The sequence below is a fragment of the Rhinolophus sinicus genome, chromosome 7, assembly GCF_057876585.1.
Source record: "Rhinolophus sinicus isolate RSI-liver-muscle chromosome 7, RSI-T2T, whole genome shotgun sequence".
NCBI lineage: Eukaryota > Metazoa > Chordata > Mammalia > Chiroptera > Rhinolophidae > Rhinolophus > Rhinolophus sinicus.
This window is the reverse complement of record NC_142507.1, coordinates 52,833,213-52,850,807: the sequence shown is the minus strand read 5'-3', so window position 1 is coordinate 52,850,807 and position 17,595 is coordinate 52,833,213. Positions and strand designations below refer to the sequence as shown.

General features: G+C 50.9%; 2 protein-coding genes across 3 annotated transcripts in view; one reads left to right on the top strand and one right to left on the bottom strand.

Annotated features, from left to right (window-relative positions):
- Window positions 1-17,595, bottom strand: part of LOC109451576 (uncharacterized) — a 115,361-nt gene that overhangs the window by 48,889 nt on the left and 48,877 nt on the right. The gene's annotated exons all lie outside the window — the stretch shown is intronic.
- Window positions 10,091-16,837, top strand: THEM5 (thioesterase superfamily member 5). Its single transcript, XM_019739899.3, has 6 exons — window positions 10,091-10,366; window positions 11,345-11,546; window positions 14,974-15,112; window positions 15,903-16,013; window positions 16,278-16,402; window positions 16,664-16,837. The coding sequence occupies exons 1-6, from the start codon at window positions 10,244-10,246 to the stop codon at window positions 16,705-16,707; spliced, it is 744 nt and encodes a 247-aa protein (XP_019595458.3). The 5' UTR covers window positions 10,091-10,243; the 3' UTR covers window positions 16,708-16,837.

The window sequence follows — 17,595 nt, the reverse complement described above, 5'->3', positions numbered from 1 at the left end:
CCTCCCCCTTACCCTCTGGTAACCACTAAACTATGTTCTGTGTCTATGAGTTTTTATTTCTTTGTTTGTCTTGTTCCTTTGTAGCCTGAACTTTGTTTAGAGGGAAAGAAAGGAAAGAAGCTGAAAGCCAAGGAGTCTATTATCTACAATAGATTCTATTCACTCTATTGGAAGCAGAATGTTTTCTAGAACATTAGTCTCTCAGTTCATTTTCAGTCTTGTCGAAGGTTCTGTTATGTGGTGAATTGTGTCCCCCCAGAAAGGTATGTTGTAGTCCTCACCCCCACTACCTCAGGCGACCTTATGGGGGGTCGTTATAGATGTTATTGAGTTAGCACCAGATCATTAGGGTGAACCCTACCAATATGACTACTGTCCTTATAAAAAGGGGACATTCGGGCACAGGCAGATATGCATAGAGGGAAGAGGATGTGAAGACACACAGGAGAAGATCAAGGGAAGACGGAAGATGGGAGTGAAACTCAGGTTCGGTTCCAGACCACCCTAATAAAGCGAGAATCGCAGTAAAGTGAGTCACATGAATTTTTTGGTATCCAGGTGCACATAAAAGCTATGTTTATACCGGAGCCTATTAAGTGTGCGAGAGCTTTTGTCTAAAACAATGCACATAACCTTAATTTAAAAATACTTCCTTGCTAAAAAATGCTAACCGTCATCTGAGCCTTCAGTGAGTTGTAACCTTTTTGCTGGTGGAGGGTTTTGCCTCGATGCTGATGGCGGCTGACTGCTCAGGGAGGTGGGAGCTGAAGGTGGGGCGGCCGTGGCGGCTGTCAGCATAAGACAAGAATGAAGTTTGCTGACTGATGGCCTCCTCCGCTCACGAGCGATTTCTCTGTAGCATATGATGCTGTTTGATAGCATTGCACCCCCAGTACAACGTCTTCCAACATTGGAGTCAGTTCTCTCAAACCCTGCCTCTGCTCTACTAAGTGTGTGTAATATTCTAAATCCTTTGTTGTCATTTCAACAACCTTCACAGCACCTTCACCAGGAGTAGCTTCCATCTCAAGAAGCCACTTTGCTCATCCACAAGAAGCAGCTGTTCCCATGTTGTCATGAGATGGCAGGAATTCAGTCCCATCTTCAGGCCTCACTTCTAATTCCGGTTCTCTTGCTGTGTGTGGACACGAGGCACGTTAAACGATGTGAAGCCCAAGCACTGCTGGCTTCGTTGCACGGAATGTTTAGACAGTGAAAGAATTTTAAAGAAAGAATTTTAAACATTTGGTTTATCCAAACAGGTCTGCAAACGTGCTAACGCACACCCGACCTTCCTTCAAGGCCAAAGAACCTGAGAGAATGTCCAGTGACCAGTTTTTCTTCTTTCTGTTACGTGTGCTCCTACCTGCCTGTCTACCCACAGTCAGTTTTAGCTCTCACACTGGTCTGGCCATGTCCAGCGCTCACGGCAGCATATGACCGTGACTGTATCAGATCAACTAACAGAAAAGCTCAGTAGCTGTTAACACAGGGTTTTCCCATGGCCAGTGAGGGCAAAGTGGTTTCTCTGTTTTGCAACAGACTCTGTTCCTAAGCTCGATCAAACCCTGGCATTCTTGCTTTCATCGGGTTGCATGTTGATAAATACGTAAGTTGGGCCAAAGGTGGCTGAAAAGTCAGAAACAAGGGAGGTGTGATCAGAACTGTTGCCAGCCCCACTCTATCGCGAGTTTGCTGTGTAACCCAGGGGGCCATTCCTCGATGCCCATGTCCCCTCTTCACACAGGGAGGTAAGTAACATTTTGAATGAAGATTAGGAATGGATGCCGGTCAGTGTCAAAATATCTTAGAACTGTCAGTACAAACATAATTAGGCCGTGAGTTTTTGTTCTTAACCCCAGGTTTCTAAACGTCTAAGAAGCACAATAGAAAGACAGTCATGTACAGAAATCCATTGTTGGACCAATAAGAAGTAATGAAAAATAAAATTATCTTTTTTTTCTCTCATGGGACGGCAGAAGGAAATATAAAAGGAAGTCAAGAAAATCTTTTTGTTCTGTATTAAGGAACCTCATGTCCATTGTGTTCCTGTTTCCCACCCCGTTACCTTCTTGGGACCGTGACCTTTCCGCTATCCCAGCCAGTTGGGAGGCCAGAGTACTGTTCTACCTAATAACCCCATGCGCATATGCGATTCAATGTTAAGTGTACAACATTCTCTACTGCAGAGACAGCAAGGCGATCACTTTCAAAGTCAGATCACTGAAAGTAAGTCATGGACTTGATGTCTTGGGAAAGTTTAAAATTTCATAGTATTCTTGGTCTGGCACTACTGTCATCAGCTCAGAAGCACAGAATTGGCTTATTCCTCATCTTAATTACGGGTTTACAATTAAGTGGGCTGCAGACAAAGATGCCACAAGGAAGAAAGCAAAAGTACAGAGCAATATCCTGTATGAATACAGATGCAAAAACCCTCAACAACGCTAGCAAACTGAAGCTAACAGCACATTTAAAAGATTACAACCATGACCACGTGGGATTTATCCCAGAAATCCAAGGGTAGTTCAGCGTAAGAAAATCAATGTAACACACCACATGAATAGAACAAAGGAACGAAACCACACGATCACCTCCATTGATGTAGAACAGGCATTATGACAAAATCCAATCCCCTTTCATGACAGAAACACTCAAAATAGGAACAGAAAGAACTTCTTTCCCATAATAAACAGCGTCTGTGAACAATCCACAGCTGCTATCATACTCAGTGGTGACAGACTGAAAGCTTTCCCCCTAAAACCAGGAACAAAACAAGGATTCACACTTTTATTACCGATACTCAACATCGTACTGGAAGTCCTAGGCAGAACAACTGAGCAAGAAAGAAATAAAAGGCATCAAAATTGGAAAAGGAAGAAATGAAACCATGTGTAGGTGACACGATTCTAGATATAGATCGTCCCCAAGAATCCACCGAAAACAACCAGAGCTAATAAATGAATTCAGCGCAGTTGTCTCTCTCCCTCTCCCTCGCCATTCACTCCGAGGGAACCCGTGTCAAAAGCAGCTCTGTGGAGAAGTCCACGTGTTGAGGAACTTTCCAGCTCCGGTCAAGCCTGCAGAGACTACAGCTCCTGCCGCCAGCTTGACTGCAAACTCATGAGAGACCCTGGGCCAGAACCACTCCCAGATTCTCGACCCTCAGAAATGCGGTGACCTAACAAATGTTAGTTTAAGCTGCTAAAATTTGAGGTAATGCAGCAACGGATCATTGACAAAGAGGATTAGGTGATTTAAATGCTAGTGACACACGACAGCCAACCACGAATCATATAGTGAAGATTTTTACGTCGCAGGTTTACAAGCCTGATTATTAAACTGGTATTAGGAGTGGCTCCTATTTCCTCAGTGTGCACTGTATTTATGTGTGAGAAAAGCCTGGGACTGCTGTTGAAACAAAACCATCAGGGGTTAAACACTGGCAGCAAATAAATTACCAAGTGGTAGACCAAGGGCTCGTGAGCTTTTTACAAAATAAAACCAGGATGGAGGCTCCCAACACCAGGATTGAGTTTTTAAAATTGTGTTTCTTAAGAGAGAATGTGGTACAACAGAAATCTAAAACATTTCATCACTGAATACACAAATTCTTATAAAGCTCCTATGAAAAAGTTCCTATCTTGGAGTTTCACAGGTTCTGATTCAAAACAAAATATGGCAATGTTAGGAAGGGAAACAACAGCAAAGCACTTTGTCTAGTATGAACCTATCACTAACAAATCAAAAAGCATATTAGGCCAGTTGTAAAAAACCAAAGCACAACAGTTACAATGGTTACGAGGGATTGACTCGGAGAAGGGTGGAGGGATTATACTGTTTTTTATCATCAACGTGGCTTCCCCAAAGCTTGGCTCCAAGCGCTGTGTAAGAAATTACTTTGATAAAATACAAGGGGAATGTTTACAACAGTGACGACCTCAGGATATGGAGATTAAAAGAGAAAATCCACACACAGCCCTTAGTTCCGTGCAGAGTGTTCAGCGAATGTGTGACGATCCCCAGGGAGCGAGAGAAGGGCCTAATAGAGGACAGACCTCGCTGGAACTTGCCTTCTGTGGGCAAGGTCTGGGCTCTGGGCTCAACTAAGGAGGCGTTTAAGCCACTATTAGAGCCTCTGGCTGGTGGAAGAGCCGGGCTTCGGCCTGGGCTCATGTGCGGGCTGTGTGCCTTTGGGCACGTCAGGGAGCCTCTGAATGGCCCCATTTCCTCATCTGTAAAATGGAGGTGATTTAGTCCCTATTTCCTAGGACAGTCATGGGGACTAAGTGAGTAAATGAAGGTAAAAATGCATGTTTTCTGTAATTGTCCCTCTTTTCTCCGCCCGCATTGGTGGGGAGCCACGTCAGCGCACTTCCGAGCCCACAAGACACAGCAATGTGTTAAGGGTTGGGAGTTTAAATATTAAATAAGCATAGCGACAGTCAAGGGATTTATAAGCCAACAGGAGATGAGCTCAACACAGAACCTACAGAGAAGTGCCTGGTCAGTTAATTCTTCAAATCATTTTTCTAAGAAAAGGAGCCATTTCTGGTTGACGTGTCACCCCCTTTCTGTCTCCAGTCATGGAATCTTGTCAGGCAGGCAGGCAGGCGGACGGAGGGAGCTAAGCCACCCCACCCCTTCACACATTACCCCCTTCAACTACTGATATGTGGGTCCCAGGAAGTCAGTGGGAGGTGAGGGGGATGGTGATTTGCATAAAGATCCTGGGTTCTTTCTAAGAGTGAAAGTTTCTGAGTCATGTCTGGAAGTACCCAGGTGGCATGGGCGGAGTTGCAGGGAGGGAGGCGGGCAGAAAGGCAGGAGCAGCGCAAGAGTAGGAAGGGGAGGGGCTTGGGGGGGTCAGGGCCATGAGTTGGCCGGACTCCCAAACGTTCAGCCCGTCTGGGTGACAGAATCTGCACGCGTAGAGTGGCCACATGTGTGCCCACAGCTGAAGAACTGAGTCTGTGTGTAGAGAGGAGTGGCAGTGGGAACCCAGGCCCACCTGGCAGGAGCAGCCAGAGGTGAGCCTCACCTGGGAGAGGAACTTCCTCTTGTCACCCCGTCCTCCAGAAAGCAATGGTGGCTTTCACTGTGGAAGCAAGTGTGTGCCTGGGAGGCCACCGTAACTGGAAGAAAGACAGGATCAGTGGGGTTCATGTCTCAGTCTGTGCAGTGAGTGAAGGGGCCGCTGGAGATACCAGAGCACGAGCCACAGAGAACGGCCCCTCGGCTTCCGTTCCCCACTGTTTCCCGTGTCAGGCACTGGGGCTGTCCCCAGGTCCTGGGTGGCTCCTGGCTTCTTATACTTCCTGCAGGAGGATGGGAGGAGCCACCCTGGGGCGGGGCGAGACATGACTCACCTGTGTGCACAGGTCGGGGTGGCTTTTGCAGCTCATGTGTCAAACTTGGGGCACATGGGTTACACCAGCGTTCACACTCTGAATGGTGTGTGCACACCGACACATGATATTAGTGACAATGAGGGTCCCAGCTGGCTCCCCCTGGGAACACGTGGCCGGCCTTGAGCTACTGCGGTTCATTCCCCGCCTCTAAGCCCTTCCATGCCCTCAGTCTGTGCGTCCAGAACATGGCAACCTAGCTCAGTGCAGATCAGGGAGAGGAAGGAAGAAGGCAGACGCTACAGGCTGTCAGCCTCCAGGGAGCAGTGATTTATCCTGACCTTAGAGAATCGTCTTAAACAAACGCACACGTGCAAGAGATTTTAAGGCGAGCCTTTTGCCGTCCTTAGCCCATGGGGTCTTTAGTGGCCTCAGGGGAGAGGAAGGGGTAAAAAGCACATGCAGAGGCTGTTTATGAACAGGCCATATCCTTCCTTGAGGGAAATGCCCACTGCGGTACAGGGCTTCTGAAAACCTGACAGCTATTACCTAAAACTACAGTTTCCCAGGCACTGTGAAAACACATTATTTGCCTTACCTCCTTTGCTTCTTAGGTCCTACCGATTGCCTTATTTTACGGGTGAGCAAACTGTGCCAGGTTAAGTAAATTCCCCCAAATCATACAGCCCCCCTCCAATGATTCCCATTTTACAGATGAGCAAGCTGAGGCAAACCCGGGATTTGTATCTGGTCCCCCCACTACCCCGACTCATGCATCTGGTCCCCCCACTACCCCGACTCAGACCCCACGTGCCCAACACCAGGACTTACCGCCCCGCCGTGATTACGAGCGCGGGCACAGAAGTGTGAGAAAGTGTGACTGAGTCAGTGCTAAGCCACGAGAGCGATGCTGGAGGAGGCAGGGGTGGGGCACACTCATTTCCCTTGTGGTTGGCTGAAGGCTGGAGTTTTCAAACTTGAATTTTGAGAACTGTATATTTCATAAAGAATGATACCCTGATCAAGAAATGGAGAAAGTTTTAATAATAAGGCAAGACTGGACGAAGCAAAAACCCTGAATCGGCATAGAGCCAACTGCTTCGTAGACTTTAACACATGACGATTTATTCCTTTCCGAAGGGCCCACTGTGGGCGACGAGGGTGTAAAATGAATGTCAGGAAGGTTCCCTCCCAGAGGTAACAAGGAAAAGATGGCTGATCTGCTAGCAGAGAGATGAGATCTGGGGCAGACAAGCAACAGACTCCAGGAAGAGTGATGGGAGGGAAAGGCCGAGGAATGAGCGAGGAAGCTTGTGGCACGACCGGCTGGCAGCCTGCAAGACCAGATCCAGGCAGAGACACTGGTTTTGGCTCATGCAATCTCTTTATAAACCAGTTGCAACATTTAAAGGTTAGAAGGTTTCACATAAAAGTCTAGATTTGCATTGTCTTCAGTTGGAAAGTCAGAAGAGCTGGCACTGGGTCTGCGTTTCACCACGGCAGCTCCCGAGAGGAGCAGAACGAGGGCCGCGCCCCCCGCCTCCCCAGCACCCCCGGATTTGCCTGCCACTCTCTGTTGAGCACAGCTGCTCCTATCCAGCCTGCCACTGACCCTTAGCTCAGAAGAAGGTCAAAGAAAGCTTCCCTGAGGGTGGGGCCGGGCTGGACAGAGTCTAAGATCAGCCCCAGCCTGAGAGGGACGTGGGCAGCCTGGGAGCCCTCTGAAGTATCGGGGTTCAGGCTACAGGGCCAAGTCTTCAGGAGAGGCTGAGTCCCCAGAGGACAATAGCCATGGCACCTAGGAAACCGCCAGGAAGTTCCTTCCTCATTCAGAAGGACTAGAGGGAAGGCTGGCTAAGTGCCGGGACACCTCCATCACAGCAGGAGCCGGCCAGCCCCCCTCGGGCAGCTCCAGCCGCATTCCAGAATGAGCTGAGAGGGCTTTCAGGGCCCCCAAGTCTTTGTAAGGTTTCTGGAAATGTTACCATTTTCCTCTTTCAATGTCCCGTGGACTGGTTTGGCGAGCAGCAAGAGAAGATGGGTCTAAGTGCTACAGCATGGTCCTTCTTGGAAGGGAAGGGAACTCCAAGACAGAAGTGGGCATGCGTTTAAACTCAGGAGCCCGATAAAAAGGAAGAAAGGGCCTGGGACCAAGAAGTGATGCTGAACCTGCCAAGGCCTGGGGCACCACTGTCGCTTTGCTCTACCAGGCAGCAGCAGCCCAGTGTGCACGTCTCTACCAGCTTCACACTCGGGGGCGGTGGCTTCATTTTGGTAGATTGAAATCAGCCACTGTGGGAAAGTTTACACCACAGAAGTTGGTGAAGGCTGCCAGTCAGAGCTGCTTCCCACCAAGAGCTGGTTGGCCATCGTGTACCAGCACCCCACTGCTGGTTCTCCTGTGTGCCATCGGGCAGGGCAGGCCCAGGACGCGCTTCTGGGGATGGCTCCAATCTCAGCAAGAGAAGCCCCCAAACTCAGCATTCCCCCACGGGTCCCACACTGGAAATGGACCTGGCGGGCAGTCTGACTGGCTTTCTTGTTTCCTAATCACTTCAGAGAGTCTCGGTCTGGGAAGATGCTTTGTTTTCCCTGAGCTGAGTTCACAGAAGGAGAAGGGCTGGGCCGAAGCTCCTGTAACAAAACCCGCTCAAGGCACAAAAGCTGCTCAAAGCACGTTCCCATCTCTCTGGACTGCTGACCTCCCAGCCCACGTCTAGGAAGGGCTCCGTGTCGCAGGAGGAACCCACAGGAGGTGTGGCATGGTGGGAGAGTCAGGAAGGGGGAAGGGGCGCTTTCTCCACCACCTTAACCTTTCTCTTCCAAGACGGCCTGAGTCCACCTCCACCATTCTATTCCAATCACCCTAATTCAGGGCCACACCTATGGTTTTGCCACCACCGTAGACGTCCTCCTCACATTTCCTTCTTTCTAATTACCTCCAACGGCCGTAGCTTTGATCCCATTATATTTATATCTGCTCTTAAATATCACAGACCTGGCCAGATCTTCATTTCTTGTATTTTCTCTCTTGTGGACTCTCTTCCGTCCCAGTGGTTGACGTCGCAACCACGGGTCAGCTCCTTCAAGTCCCCTGCATTTCCCCTGGACCGCAGAACCCAGCTGAATCTCAGTAATTATCAACCCAAGGAAGATGAAAGTGATACAAGAAAGGAAATGTAACTATACTATATGCTGAGGCTGAGAACAAAATTTACAGCATCATCATGATGTAAATATTTGAAAGTTGATTTAGCCAAAAACTGTGAAACAAGGGGGAGGATATCTGTAAGAAAAGTTCCCTTCACTCTCCACACACACTTCTGACACCAGAAATGAGGGTTCCCCCATCACTCCCAAGCATTTCTCTGTAATCCCAGCTGGATGTCCCACAATGCCATTGGGATACTAACCAGAGTTAGTGCAGGTTAAGAGCTCAGTCTCATGACACAGCCCCTCATTTCAGATGTCAATCGAAAGTAGTAGGTCCCCAGGTCACGCACAACTGCTGTCGCACTTGGCTACAAATTGGAGGTTCCCACCACCCCCTTCCTTGGATTCAATCATTTACTAGAACAGCTCACAGAACTCAGGGAAACGGCGACTGATGTTTACCCGTTTATTATGTAACGAAGGCTATGAGAAAGGACACAGATGAACAGCCAGATGAAGAGTATATAGGGTAAATTCTAGGAGCTTCTGTCTCCAAGCAGTTCAGGTATGCCAAACCGGAAGCTCTCCAAACTCCATACTTTTGGGATTTTAGGGAGGCGTCCTCACATCGGCACGATCAGTTATTAACTTGATCTCTATTCCCTCTCCCCTTCCTGAGGGATGAGAAGGGGGACTGAAAATTCCAAGCTTCTAACCATGGCTTGGTCTTTCTGGTGACCAGCCCCCTACCCAGGAGCCCACCCAGAATCCCCTCATTAAAACAAGGCACTCCTATCAGGCCAGGAAATTCCAAGGCATTTTAGGAGTTCTGTGCCAGGAACAAGGGGCAAAGACCAATATACATTTTTTAAATTATTTCACAGGGGGTGTCACTCCTCTAAGCCAGGTGACAAGAGAGGCAGATCCTGCTGGGAGGTACGAGCTGCAAAGAAAGTCTGGCCACGCAAGGGTGGCAGCCCTGCTCCCATGAGGCTCTCAGGCACTGAACCAAGAATTTCCCAGGTTGAGCTTCTGGCTCTTTTTGGGAGGATGGCCCTTGCTACCTCCTGGGCAACCTGGCTGGGATCAGCTCCCAGCCTTCAGGGTCCCCCATGGAGCCCTTCCTCTCCCTACTCCCCATTTTCTTGTCTGGGGTTAAAGAAGAGTGTGGCTAAGGTCTGAGTTGTTCTTCCTAGTCATAGAATCATACCAGCGCTTGGGGAGCACACCCCACAAATGCTACACACACACACACACACACACACACACACACACACACACACACACTCCGCCAATACTCTCCAACCAAGAGAAGGCCCTCCCTTATCTTTCTGAGAATTCTCTTGGGTTCTCCCCGCTCTCCAAACACCAGGGCAGCTCTCCACGCCTCCGTGTAACCTATACTATTTCTTTTTTTTTTTTACCTATACTATTTCTTTATGCACATTTTTGCTCCTTTAAAAAACTACTTCTTTCTGAACTCAAGCCAGACCGGCTATGCATTCATGCCCAGGCAGCCGGCTTCTGCTCCTCCCCAAGCACTGGGTGGGGCTGGGACCAGCTAAAGGCCCCCAGCGTCTGAGGGTGTTGTGTCAAACCTGCAGGGGAAGCTCGCTGATGAAGGCTCGGTGACAGAAAGGAGAGAGGCCTGGCTGAGAGGTGGCTGCACGACAGCCCCCAGGTGCAGCTGAAAAGCGCTCACTCTCCTTGCTGCCTCATCAGGAGTGGGCCGGCACTCAGCCATGATCAGGAGAGGTTTCCAGGTGGTGGCAAGACTCGGCCAGCACAGAGCCCTCCCTGGTACATGCCGTATCCTGCCCAGACTCAACCCGACCTCAGCGTTCGGATCAACCACGGACTCCCTGGTGAGTGAGCTCCCAGCTCAGCTGGATGGACGGCTCTTCTCCTTGGGGCCCAGGGTGGAAGGAGCACCGCAAACCTCCTCTTCTCAGATGGTGGCTGGGGCAAGTGGGCAGAGTACCGGGGAGCTATTTGACTGGGCAAAGGGAAGGTAAGATCCCAAGTAGCCCAGATCCAAAACCGAGACCACCAGGACCGTTTCTTCCTGGCATGAATTTTGTGAGGCCACCAGTGGTCGCTTCCCTCCCGTGGGATTGAGTCTGCGGCAGCTGAGTTGGGGCGTCCCCAGAGAGAGGACCCTGTGTGTGGTGCTGGCAAGCAGCTGGCTTCCTGCCCACAGCTGTGATTGGTGTGTGAGCATTTGATGCCATAGAGGACTCCTCTTTGTCCCACAGATGGTACCACACCTCTGTGAGCACCCAAAACATGTTTCTATGAGCCACCCTGCCCAGGCAGCCCCACAGCTGTGGACAGAGCTGGAGTGGCCCCTGAGATGAGGGAGCGGTACCCAGGGTCCTCACCAACTGGGGCCAACCCCCTAGGAAGACAGTGTCTCTGAACGGGCTCTGGTCCAACCCTCAGCTCTGGCGCTCAAGAGCTTTGCAGACTTAGCCATATTTCCTCAGTTTTCCCATCTGTACATTGGGATGAATACTAGCAGTTCACAGCCCCGAGGAACAGCTCACAGGTCTTAAAACAGGACCACTGAAATGCACAAACCTGGAGCAGCGTGCTTCCAATTGTCAGCTCCAATTCTTTTCCTTCCCTTCCCTGGTGCTTTAGCATCCCTTATACAGTCACCCGAGGAGTCCCCAAATCTGCAAGGAAGAAGGGCCATTTCCCTCCTGTCAATACTGGTGGAAGGGGTCGAGGAGCCCGGAGCGCAGGAGCACACCAGCTGGAGGTCCCCCCGCCCAAGCAGCAGTGCCCACCCCACCCCACCCCCAGGAAGCTGTCCAGTCCCCTTGATTTTTCCTGCCCAGGTCTCAAGATTCTGCCCGGAGAAGACAGACTTGAAGGATTATGCCCGTCCCAATGCCAGCTGGTGTCCAGACATGCTGAGCCTGTACCAGGAATTTCTAGAGAAGACCAAGGCCGATGGCTGGATCAAACTGCCCTCCTTCAAGTCCAACAGAGACCACATCCAAGGGCTCAAGCTCCCATCCGGGTTAGCGGTGACCTCGGGTAAGCCCTGGCCCGAGAGGGCCCCAGCACAGGCGTCCCAGCATGTCCCAGGGTCGGTTCAGCCAGCCCCTTCCCCCGTGTTCAAAGATGCTGGGGAAGGAAACTCACAGCTGCCGTCCAGTTCTCAGCCAGAAGTTCTTCCTGGTACCTAACTCCACCCCTCGGGCTGCAGCCCCAGGCAGGTGGATGAATGTCCTCTTTGCTCTCTGGCTCCCCTCCTCCTGTCTGAAGAGAGCGCACCCTAGTGGCCCCCTGGAGAACTGCCAGCTCATCTCCCTGCCCTTTGTCTGGTCCCAAGTGCCCCTTCACAACCCCAAAGGCCTTTGGGATCCCTCCCCCACTGCACACTGTCCCTGCTCTGCTAGGCTGAGACCACCTTTCCTGAAACACCCACCAATCAGACTGATACAGCATTCCACCTCCATCCTTCTTCATGTGTGTGCATGTGTGTGTCCATGTTTTCTTGCCTCTCTCATGCATATATCTGGTTTTCTTGCCATTAATGAATGGGTGGTACAGTAGGCAGACTACCCTTGGGTTTATGGCACAAACAAAGCAGCGGCACCAAAATAATTTTTTTTTAAAGAATTTGGTATCCATTCAAAAAGGATGTGCTTGGAAAGGTCCAGGACGGAGAACTAGATAAACACTGTGCCTATGACCTTCCATGGACACATTAAAATTACAACTAAATTATAGAACAATCAACCTGGAAAACCGTCTGAAGTCTAGCCAAACAGAAGTCCTATAACTGAAAATATAAAGAAGCCATGTCAAGACTGGTAGGAGGGACAGAGACACGGAACGGCCCCAAACCTCCCTGTGGCAGCCGAGAATCAGGAGGGATGTTGGCCATGGAGGTAGCCCCAGAGGAGCGAGGGTCCTCAGCCCATTGTACTGGTGCCGGGAAGAGGAGCTCCCACAACATCTGGCTGTGAAACACAGAGGAGATTCCAACCATTCGGGTGGGACAGAAGGCTGCGGGAAACCCAGACGTCCTGTTAAACAGCCCGTACCCAGGCTCACTCGCTCGCAGGAACTCACCTTGGGCTCCAGAGGAGGGACAGTGACTCAGGGGGCCTCGGAGACATTCGGGGGGCAGACCAAGGTGTGTGGCTTCAGGGGGAGGACTGGAGAACAGTCAGCATTTTCCCAGCGAGGGGTCCACTTAATGTAGCTGGCAGGCGGGCACCATCTTTCGTGTGTTGAGCCCACCCCCACAGGCCAAATCTGAATCTGATTGGCCTGGTGAGCTCTGCTGCTCCACCCTGCTGACTCAGCTAGGACCCCACCCCACCCAACTCTCCCACAGCTGGAGGCACTTTCTCCTGGAGCAGCCAGCCCCTCCCACATTGCACTCTTTCTTAGAAAACTATCAGCGTTCACAGGCCCCAGGTGGGCGGCAACTGGCCTTATTGTGCTCTGAGACTTCTGCTGAGTTGTTCCAGTCTCAGCACTGGCACCAAACCAAAATCTACATTAACCTGGTGACCACAGCTCTTCCCACTCTAGTGATTCTCTGAGACCCTGACTCACCCAACTTGAGTACCACATGAGACTTTATCAGTGGCTGAACCTTAAGGGAGCCAGGAGGTGGCAGCAGGCTTCTGGGTGTCCTGGACTTTTGCAGAGTTACCCCAGGCCCGGTACTGGTGGCAGCTGTTTTCGGTTCACAGCATAATCTCTCCCACATGCCTCCAGGTTTAGCACAGGCATCGAACAATGGTGAATCGTTTTGTAGTTCCTACCAGGTAGTCCCTGGTGAGTCACAGGCAGTGGCAGACCTGGACCTGCCTTGGAGCCCTTCCCAAAAGGCCCCAGAACGAACATACTTGGAGGTTGGCTTCAGACCACAGCAGAGCACTGCCCAATTGGCCCCACAAGTGGCACACACAAAGGGTGGTCTCAACAGGTACCAGAGCCCACTGGGACGAATCCCACTCAATGGGATAAGCCTTCCACACAATAGCTCATAAGCTGTGGATGTGGCCAAACCCCACAGCCAGTCAACCTGAGGGTCAATCCCACCCACTGATGTGCCAATAGCAACCAAGACTCAACTATAACAGGAGGGCACACACAACCCACACAAGGGACTCTCCTGGGACACCCAGCTCAGGTGACCAGGGAGACTGTGCCACTGGGCCCACAGGACACCCACTACATAAAGCCACCTGGTCAAGACTGGGAAACATAACAGATCTACCTCATACATAGAAACAAACACAGAGTGGCAGCCAAAATGAGGAAACAAAGAAATGTGTCCCAAACGAAAGAACAGGAGAAAACTTCAGAAAAAGAACTACACAACATAGAGGCAAACAACCTACCAGAGACAGAGTTCAAAATAGTGATTATGAAGATGCTCCAGGAACTTAGCGAGAACTTCAACAAAGAGACAGCAGCATAAAAAAGGCATAGAAACCATAAAAAAGAACCCATCAGAAGTGAAGAATACAGTAACTGAAATGAAGAATGCACTAGAAGGAATCACCAGCAGGTTAGATGAAGCAGAGGATTAAATCTGCAATTTGGAAGACAAGGTAGCATAAAACACCTAATCAGAACAGTGAAAAGAAAAAAGAATTTTAAAAATAAATGAGAGTTTAAGAGACCTCTGGGACAATATTAACCATAATAACACCCACATCACAGGGGCACCAGAAGGAGAAGAGTGAGATCAAGGGATTGAGAACCTGTTTGAAAAAAATGACTGAAAACTTGCTAACCTGGCAAAGGAAAGAGACATACTGTAATTAAAACATATAAAAACAGGGGACAGGTGAAGAAAAATAAGAGGCTCAAATTTCCAGGGATAAAACAAACAAGTCATGGGAGTGTAATGTACAGCCTGGGGAATATAGTCAGTAATGGTGTGATAGCTGGTACAGTGTCAGATGGTTGCTGGAGTTATGATGGTGATCGCTTCTTTAGGTCTATAAATGTTGAAAACTGTGGTGTACCCCTGAAACCAATATAATACTGTCTTTTAGCTATATTTTTAATATTAATCTTTTAAAAAAAATATTGTAGTTGTCTTGGGGGGCAATTAGAACTTTGATGGACTTTATTACACTTATTTTGCTGTTTATTTTGAGTTACTACATGTGAATTACAGGAGCTACATTTTGAATTTTTAATGTGTAAGGTCTGTGAAAGTCTTGACCCGGCCCTGATCCTATCTCCACCTTCAGCCAGAGAAGTTCCTGAGTGTCTCTCCTTCCAGACGGAGGGCTCCCTGTGCCTCTCGTCTCTGATTGAAGGCTCCCTGAGGGTGGAGCCTGGGTGTCCTCTGGTTCTCTCCTGGACCCTGTGCCTGAGGCAGGGCTCACCTATGGTGCCGAATGCCCACCCCTATGTCCTGAGTGGGGCCCCGTGCCCTCATGCAGACCCTCCTTCAGTTGTCACACTGTCCATCTCTCCCCAGACAAAAGTGACTGGCGCATTTTCACCAGGTGCATCCCAGTGGAAGGACAAGGCTACGAGTATGTCATCTTTTTCCACCCGTCCAAGAAGAAGTCCGTCTGTCTTTTCCAACCAGGCCCTTACCTGGAGGGGGCCCCAGGGTAAGACCACAGGCCGGGCCTGGGTGGACAGCCTTGCCTGCTTCCTGGGCTTAGCTCAGCAGGTGAACAGGACACACCAGGCCCTGGGGTCTGTACCTCTCCCTAAGGAGCTGGGGTGCTGGGGGGGTGAACTGAGCTTCCGTCTCACACATCAGAAATTCGAATCTGTTTTGTATTATCTGCATTCTAAAATGTGATGCCTTTCTATTTGCCCCAATGTAACCAACAACAAAGCAGCTTTGGCGTGAAGGTCAGCTTACGAGTGAGAATGAGAGTCTGATGCACTTTAAATAAAGCAGAGGTTCGTCACGTCCAGCTTAGCCGGCTCTCAGCCTTCCTGGGCAGCAGTCCTCAAGAGCCCACCTGGTGGACACTTTTTAGGTCCTAAGTTACTTTATGGGTCATACGTTACAGTTCACATTTAGTTCCTCACTAAGCCAAAAACTTTGGGGGCTTTTCCAATCTCTGTGTGAGAGCATCTTTTCAAATTATGGCTTTTGCTGCCAGCAATGAGGTGACGAATCAGAAAAATGTTTTTCTAGTAACTATCAGAAAAAAGAAATTTTTTTCCTGGTGAAATAAAATCATTGTATCAGTGGCTGCTGACACCCGCTGAAGCAACATAGCAGAAAAGCTCAGTTGGTTTTTGATCAGATGGGATCCAGCTCTGTTTCCTTTCATTTCTGGGGAAAGGCAGAGGCAGGGTGGTTCCACCTCGCGGTCAGGGGAGGCCCAGGGGGCAGTCTGCCCAGTGCTGCAGCCCGGGCCTTGCTCCTCGCCCCTCCCCCAGGTTTGCCCACGGAGGGTCCCTGGCAGCCTTGATGGACGAGACCTTTTCTAAAACTGCCTACCTGGCTGGGGAGGGGCTGTTCACACTAAGCCTGAACATCAGGTTCAAAAAGTAAGTACTAATCCCCGGGGTGTTGGCTAAAGTCACGGCCCTTTTCATCACTGAGGGGGTGGCCATGCTGGGCAGTGGGGGTGCGGGAGCCCTGCCTGTCACTCTCCTTCCCCAGCCGGCTGCCTCTGGGAGCTGGCAGGCCGGCCCTGAGCCCAGAGCCGCTTAAGTCCTCGAGGCAGGTTGGGATGAGTGGGGGGAAGGAGGGGTAAAGGGAGGGGGCCAGGGGTTCACAGGAGAGATGGGCTAAGCCGCCTACTCTCCCAGCCTGATCCCCGTGGGCTCTCTGGCTGTACTAAACGTCGACGTGGAAAAGATGGAAGATCAGAAGCTCTACATGTCCTGTGTCGCCCAGAGCAGAGATGGGCAGACAGTCTACGCCAAGTCCTCAGGTAAACAGGCTCTTCACCCCCAGGCCCTGACTTGCCATCACAACCACCCTCCCCCCAGAACAAAGGGAAGGGACAGTGCTGAGGATCCAGTCCCAAGCTGGGGTCCAGCTTTTGAGCCTGGGGTGGGGCACGTGCCGCAGACACAGGCAAGTGAGAGAGAGCCCATGGCAGGAGCCGGGTCCTGGGAAACTGGGTGCAGGTGCTTAGAGCGCCCCACAAGCTCCGCCATCTGTGCCCACATTCCTGCCACTTCTCTTGCAGGCGTTTTCCTTCAGCTGCAGCTGGAAGAGGAGTCGTCCCCATAACAATGACCGTGCCTCTGGCTGTCCAGCCTGCTGGGACCCTCCACAGGGAAGGGAGGGCTGGCCAGGGAAGTGACCCGTGAGGTGAGGGAGAGAGCACTTTCCTCTGAGTAAATAAAGTCTCACGGCCCCATTTTCAGCCCGAGACCTTTCTGTAGCTGGAAATCAGAATCCGTCCGGAGCCTCCCACTCACCCACCTGCCCGGTCAGCACCAAAGGAAGAGACTTACTGAGCGCGTGCCAGGCAGCAGACACTGGGTCAGGCACCCAGCACCTGGCAGCGAAAGACGGGCGCTGGCCTTGCGATGGGCAGCCTTAGCCAGGGGCACAGTGCAGTGTCCCAGCAGCTGCCCCCACCCCATCCTGCCTCCTACCACAGGCGCAGGGCGGACCCAAGGGGAGAGGGGTCAGTTTTACTCTACGAAAGCGAAGAGAAAAGGCTTTCTAGAAGAAGCCGTGCGTGGTGTGCAGCAGGCAGGCAGGGTCAGAGGAGACTCCAGGCAGAGGTGTGAGGAAGAGCAAAGGCACAGAGGTGTGAAAGCGCAGTGACCTTGGAGAACAGCCAGGGGTTGAGTGGGGCAGGAGTTCAGGGAAAGAGAAGAGGGCAGGAGAGGGGGCAGGGACAGGCCAGGGAGCACTTCCTAAACCCTGCTATGGAGCTTGAACTTTGTCTTGGAAGCAACAGGGTGCCTTTACAGGGTTCGGGCTGGGGGGCGACATAAAGTTTTATGGCTTTAGAAAGGTGGCTCTGGGGGCAGTGAGAGATCAGCAAGACTGAATGTCGGAGCCCCGGTTAGGAGACCCCTACAGGGCACCAAAGGGGGGGCTGGGAAGGGCCGTGAGGATGAGAGAAACTGGAAACGCTACAAACAGAGGGTGGGACTTTGCCAC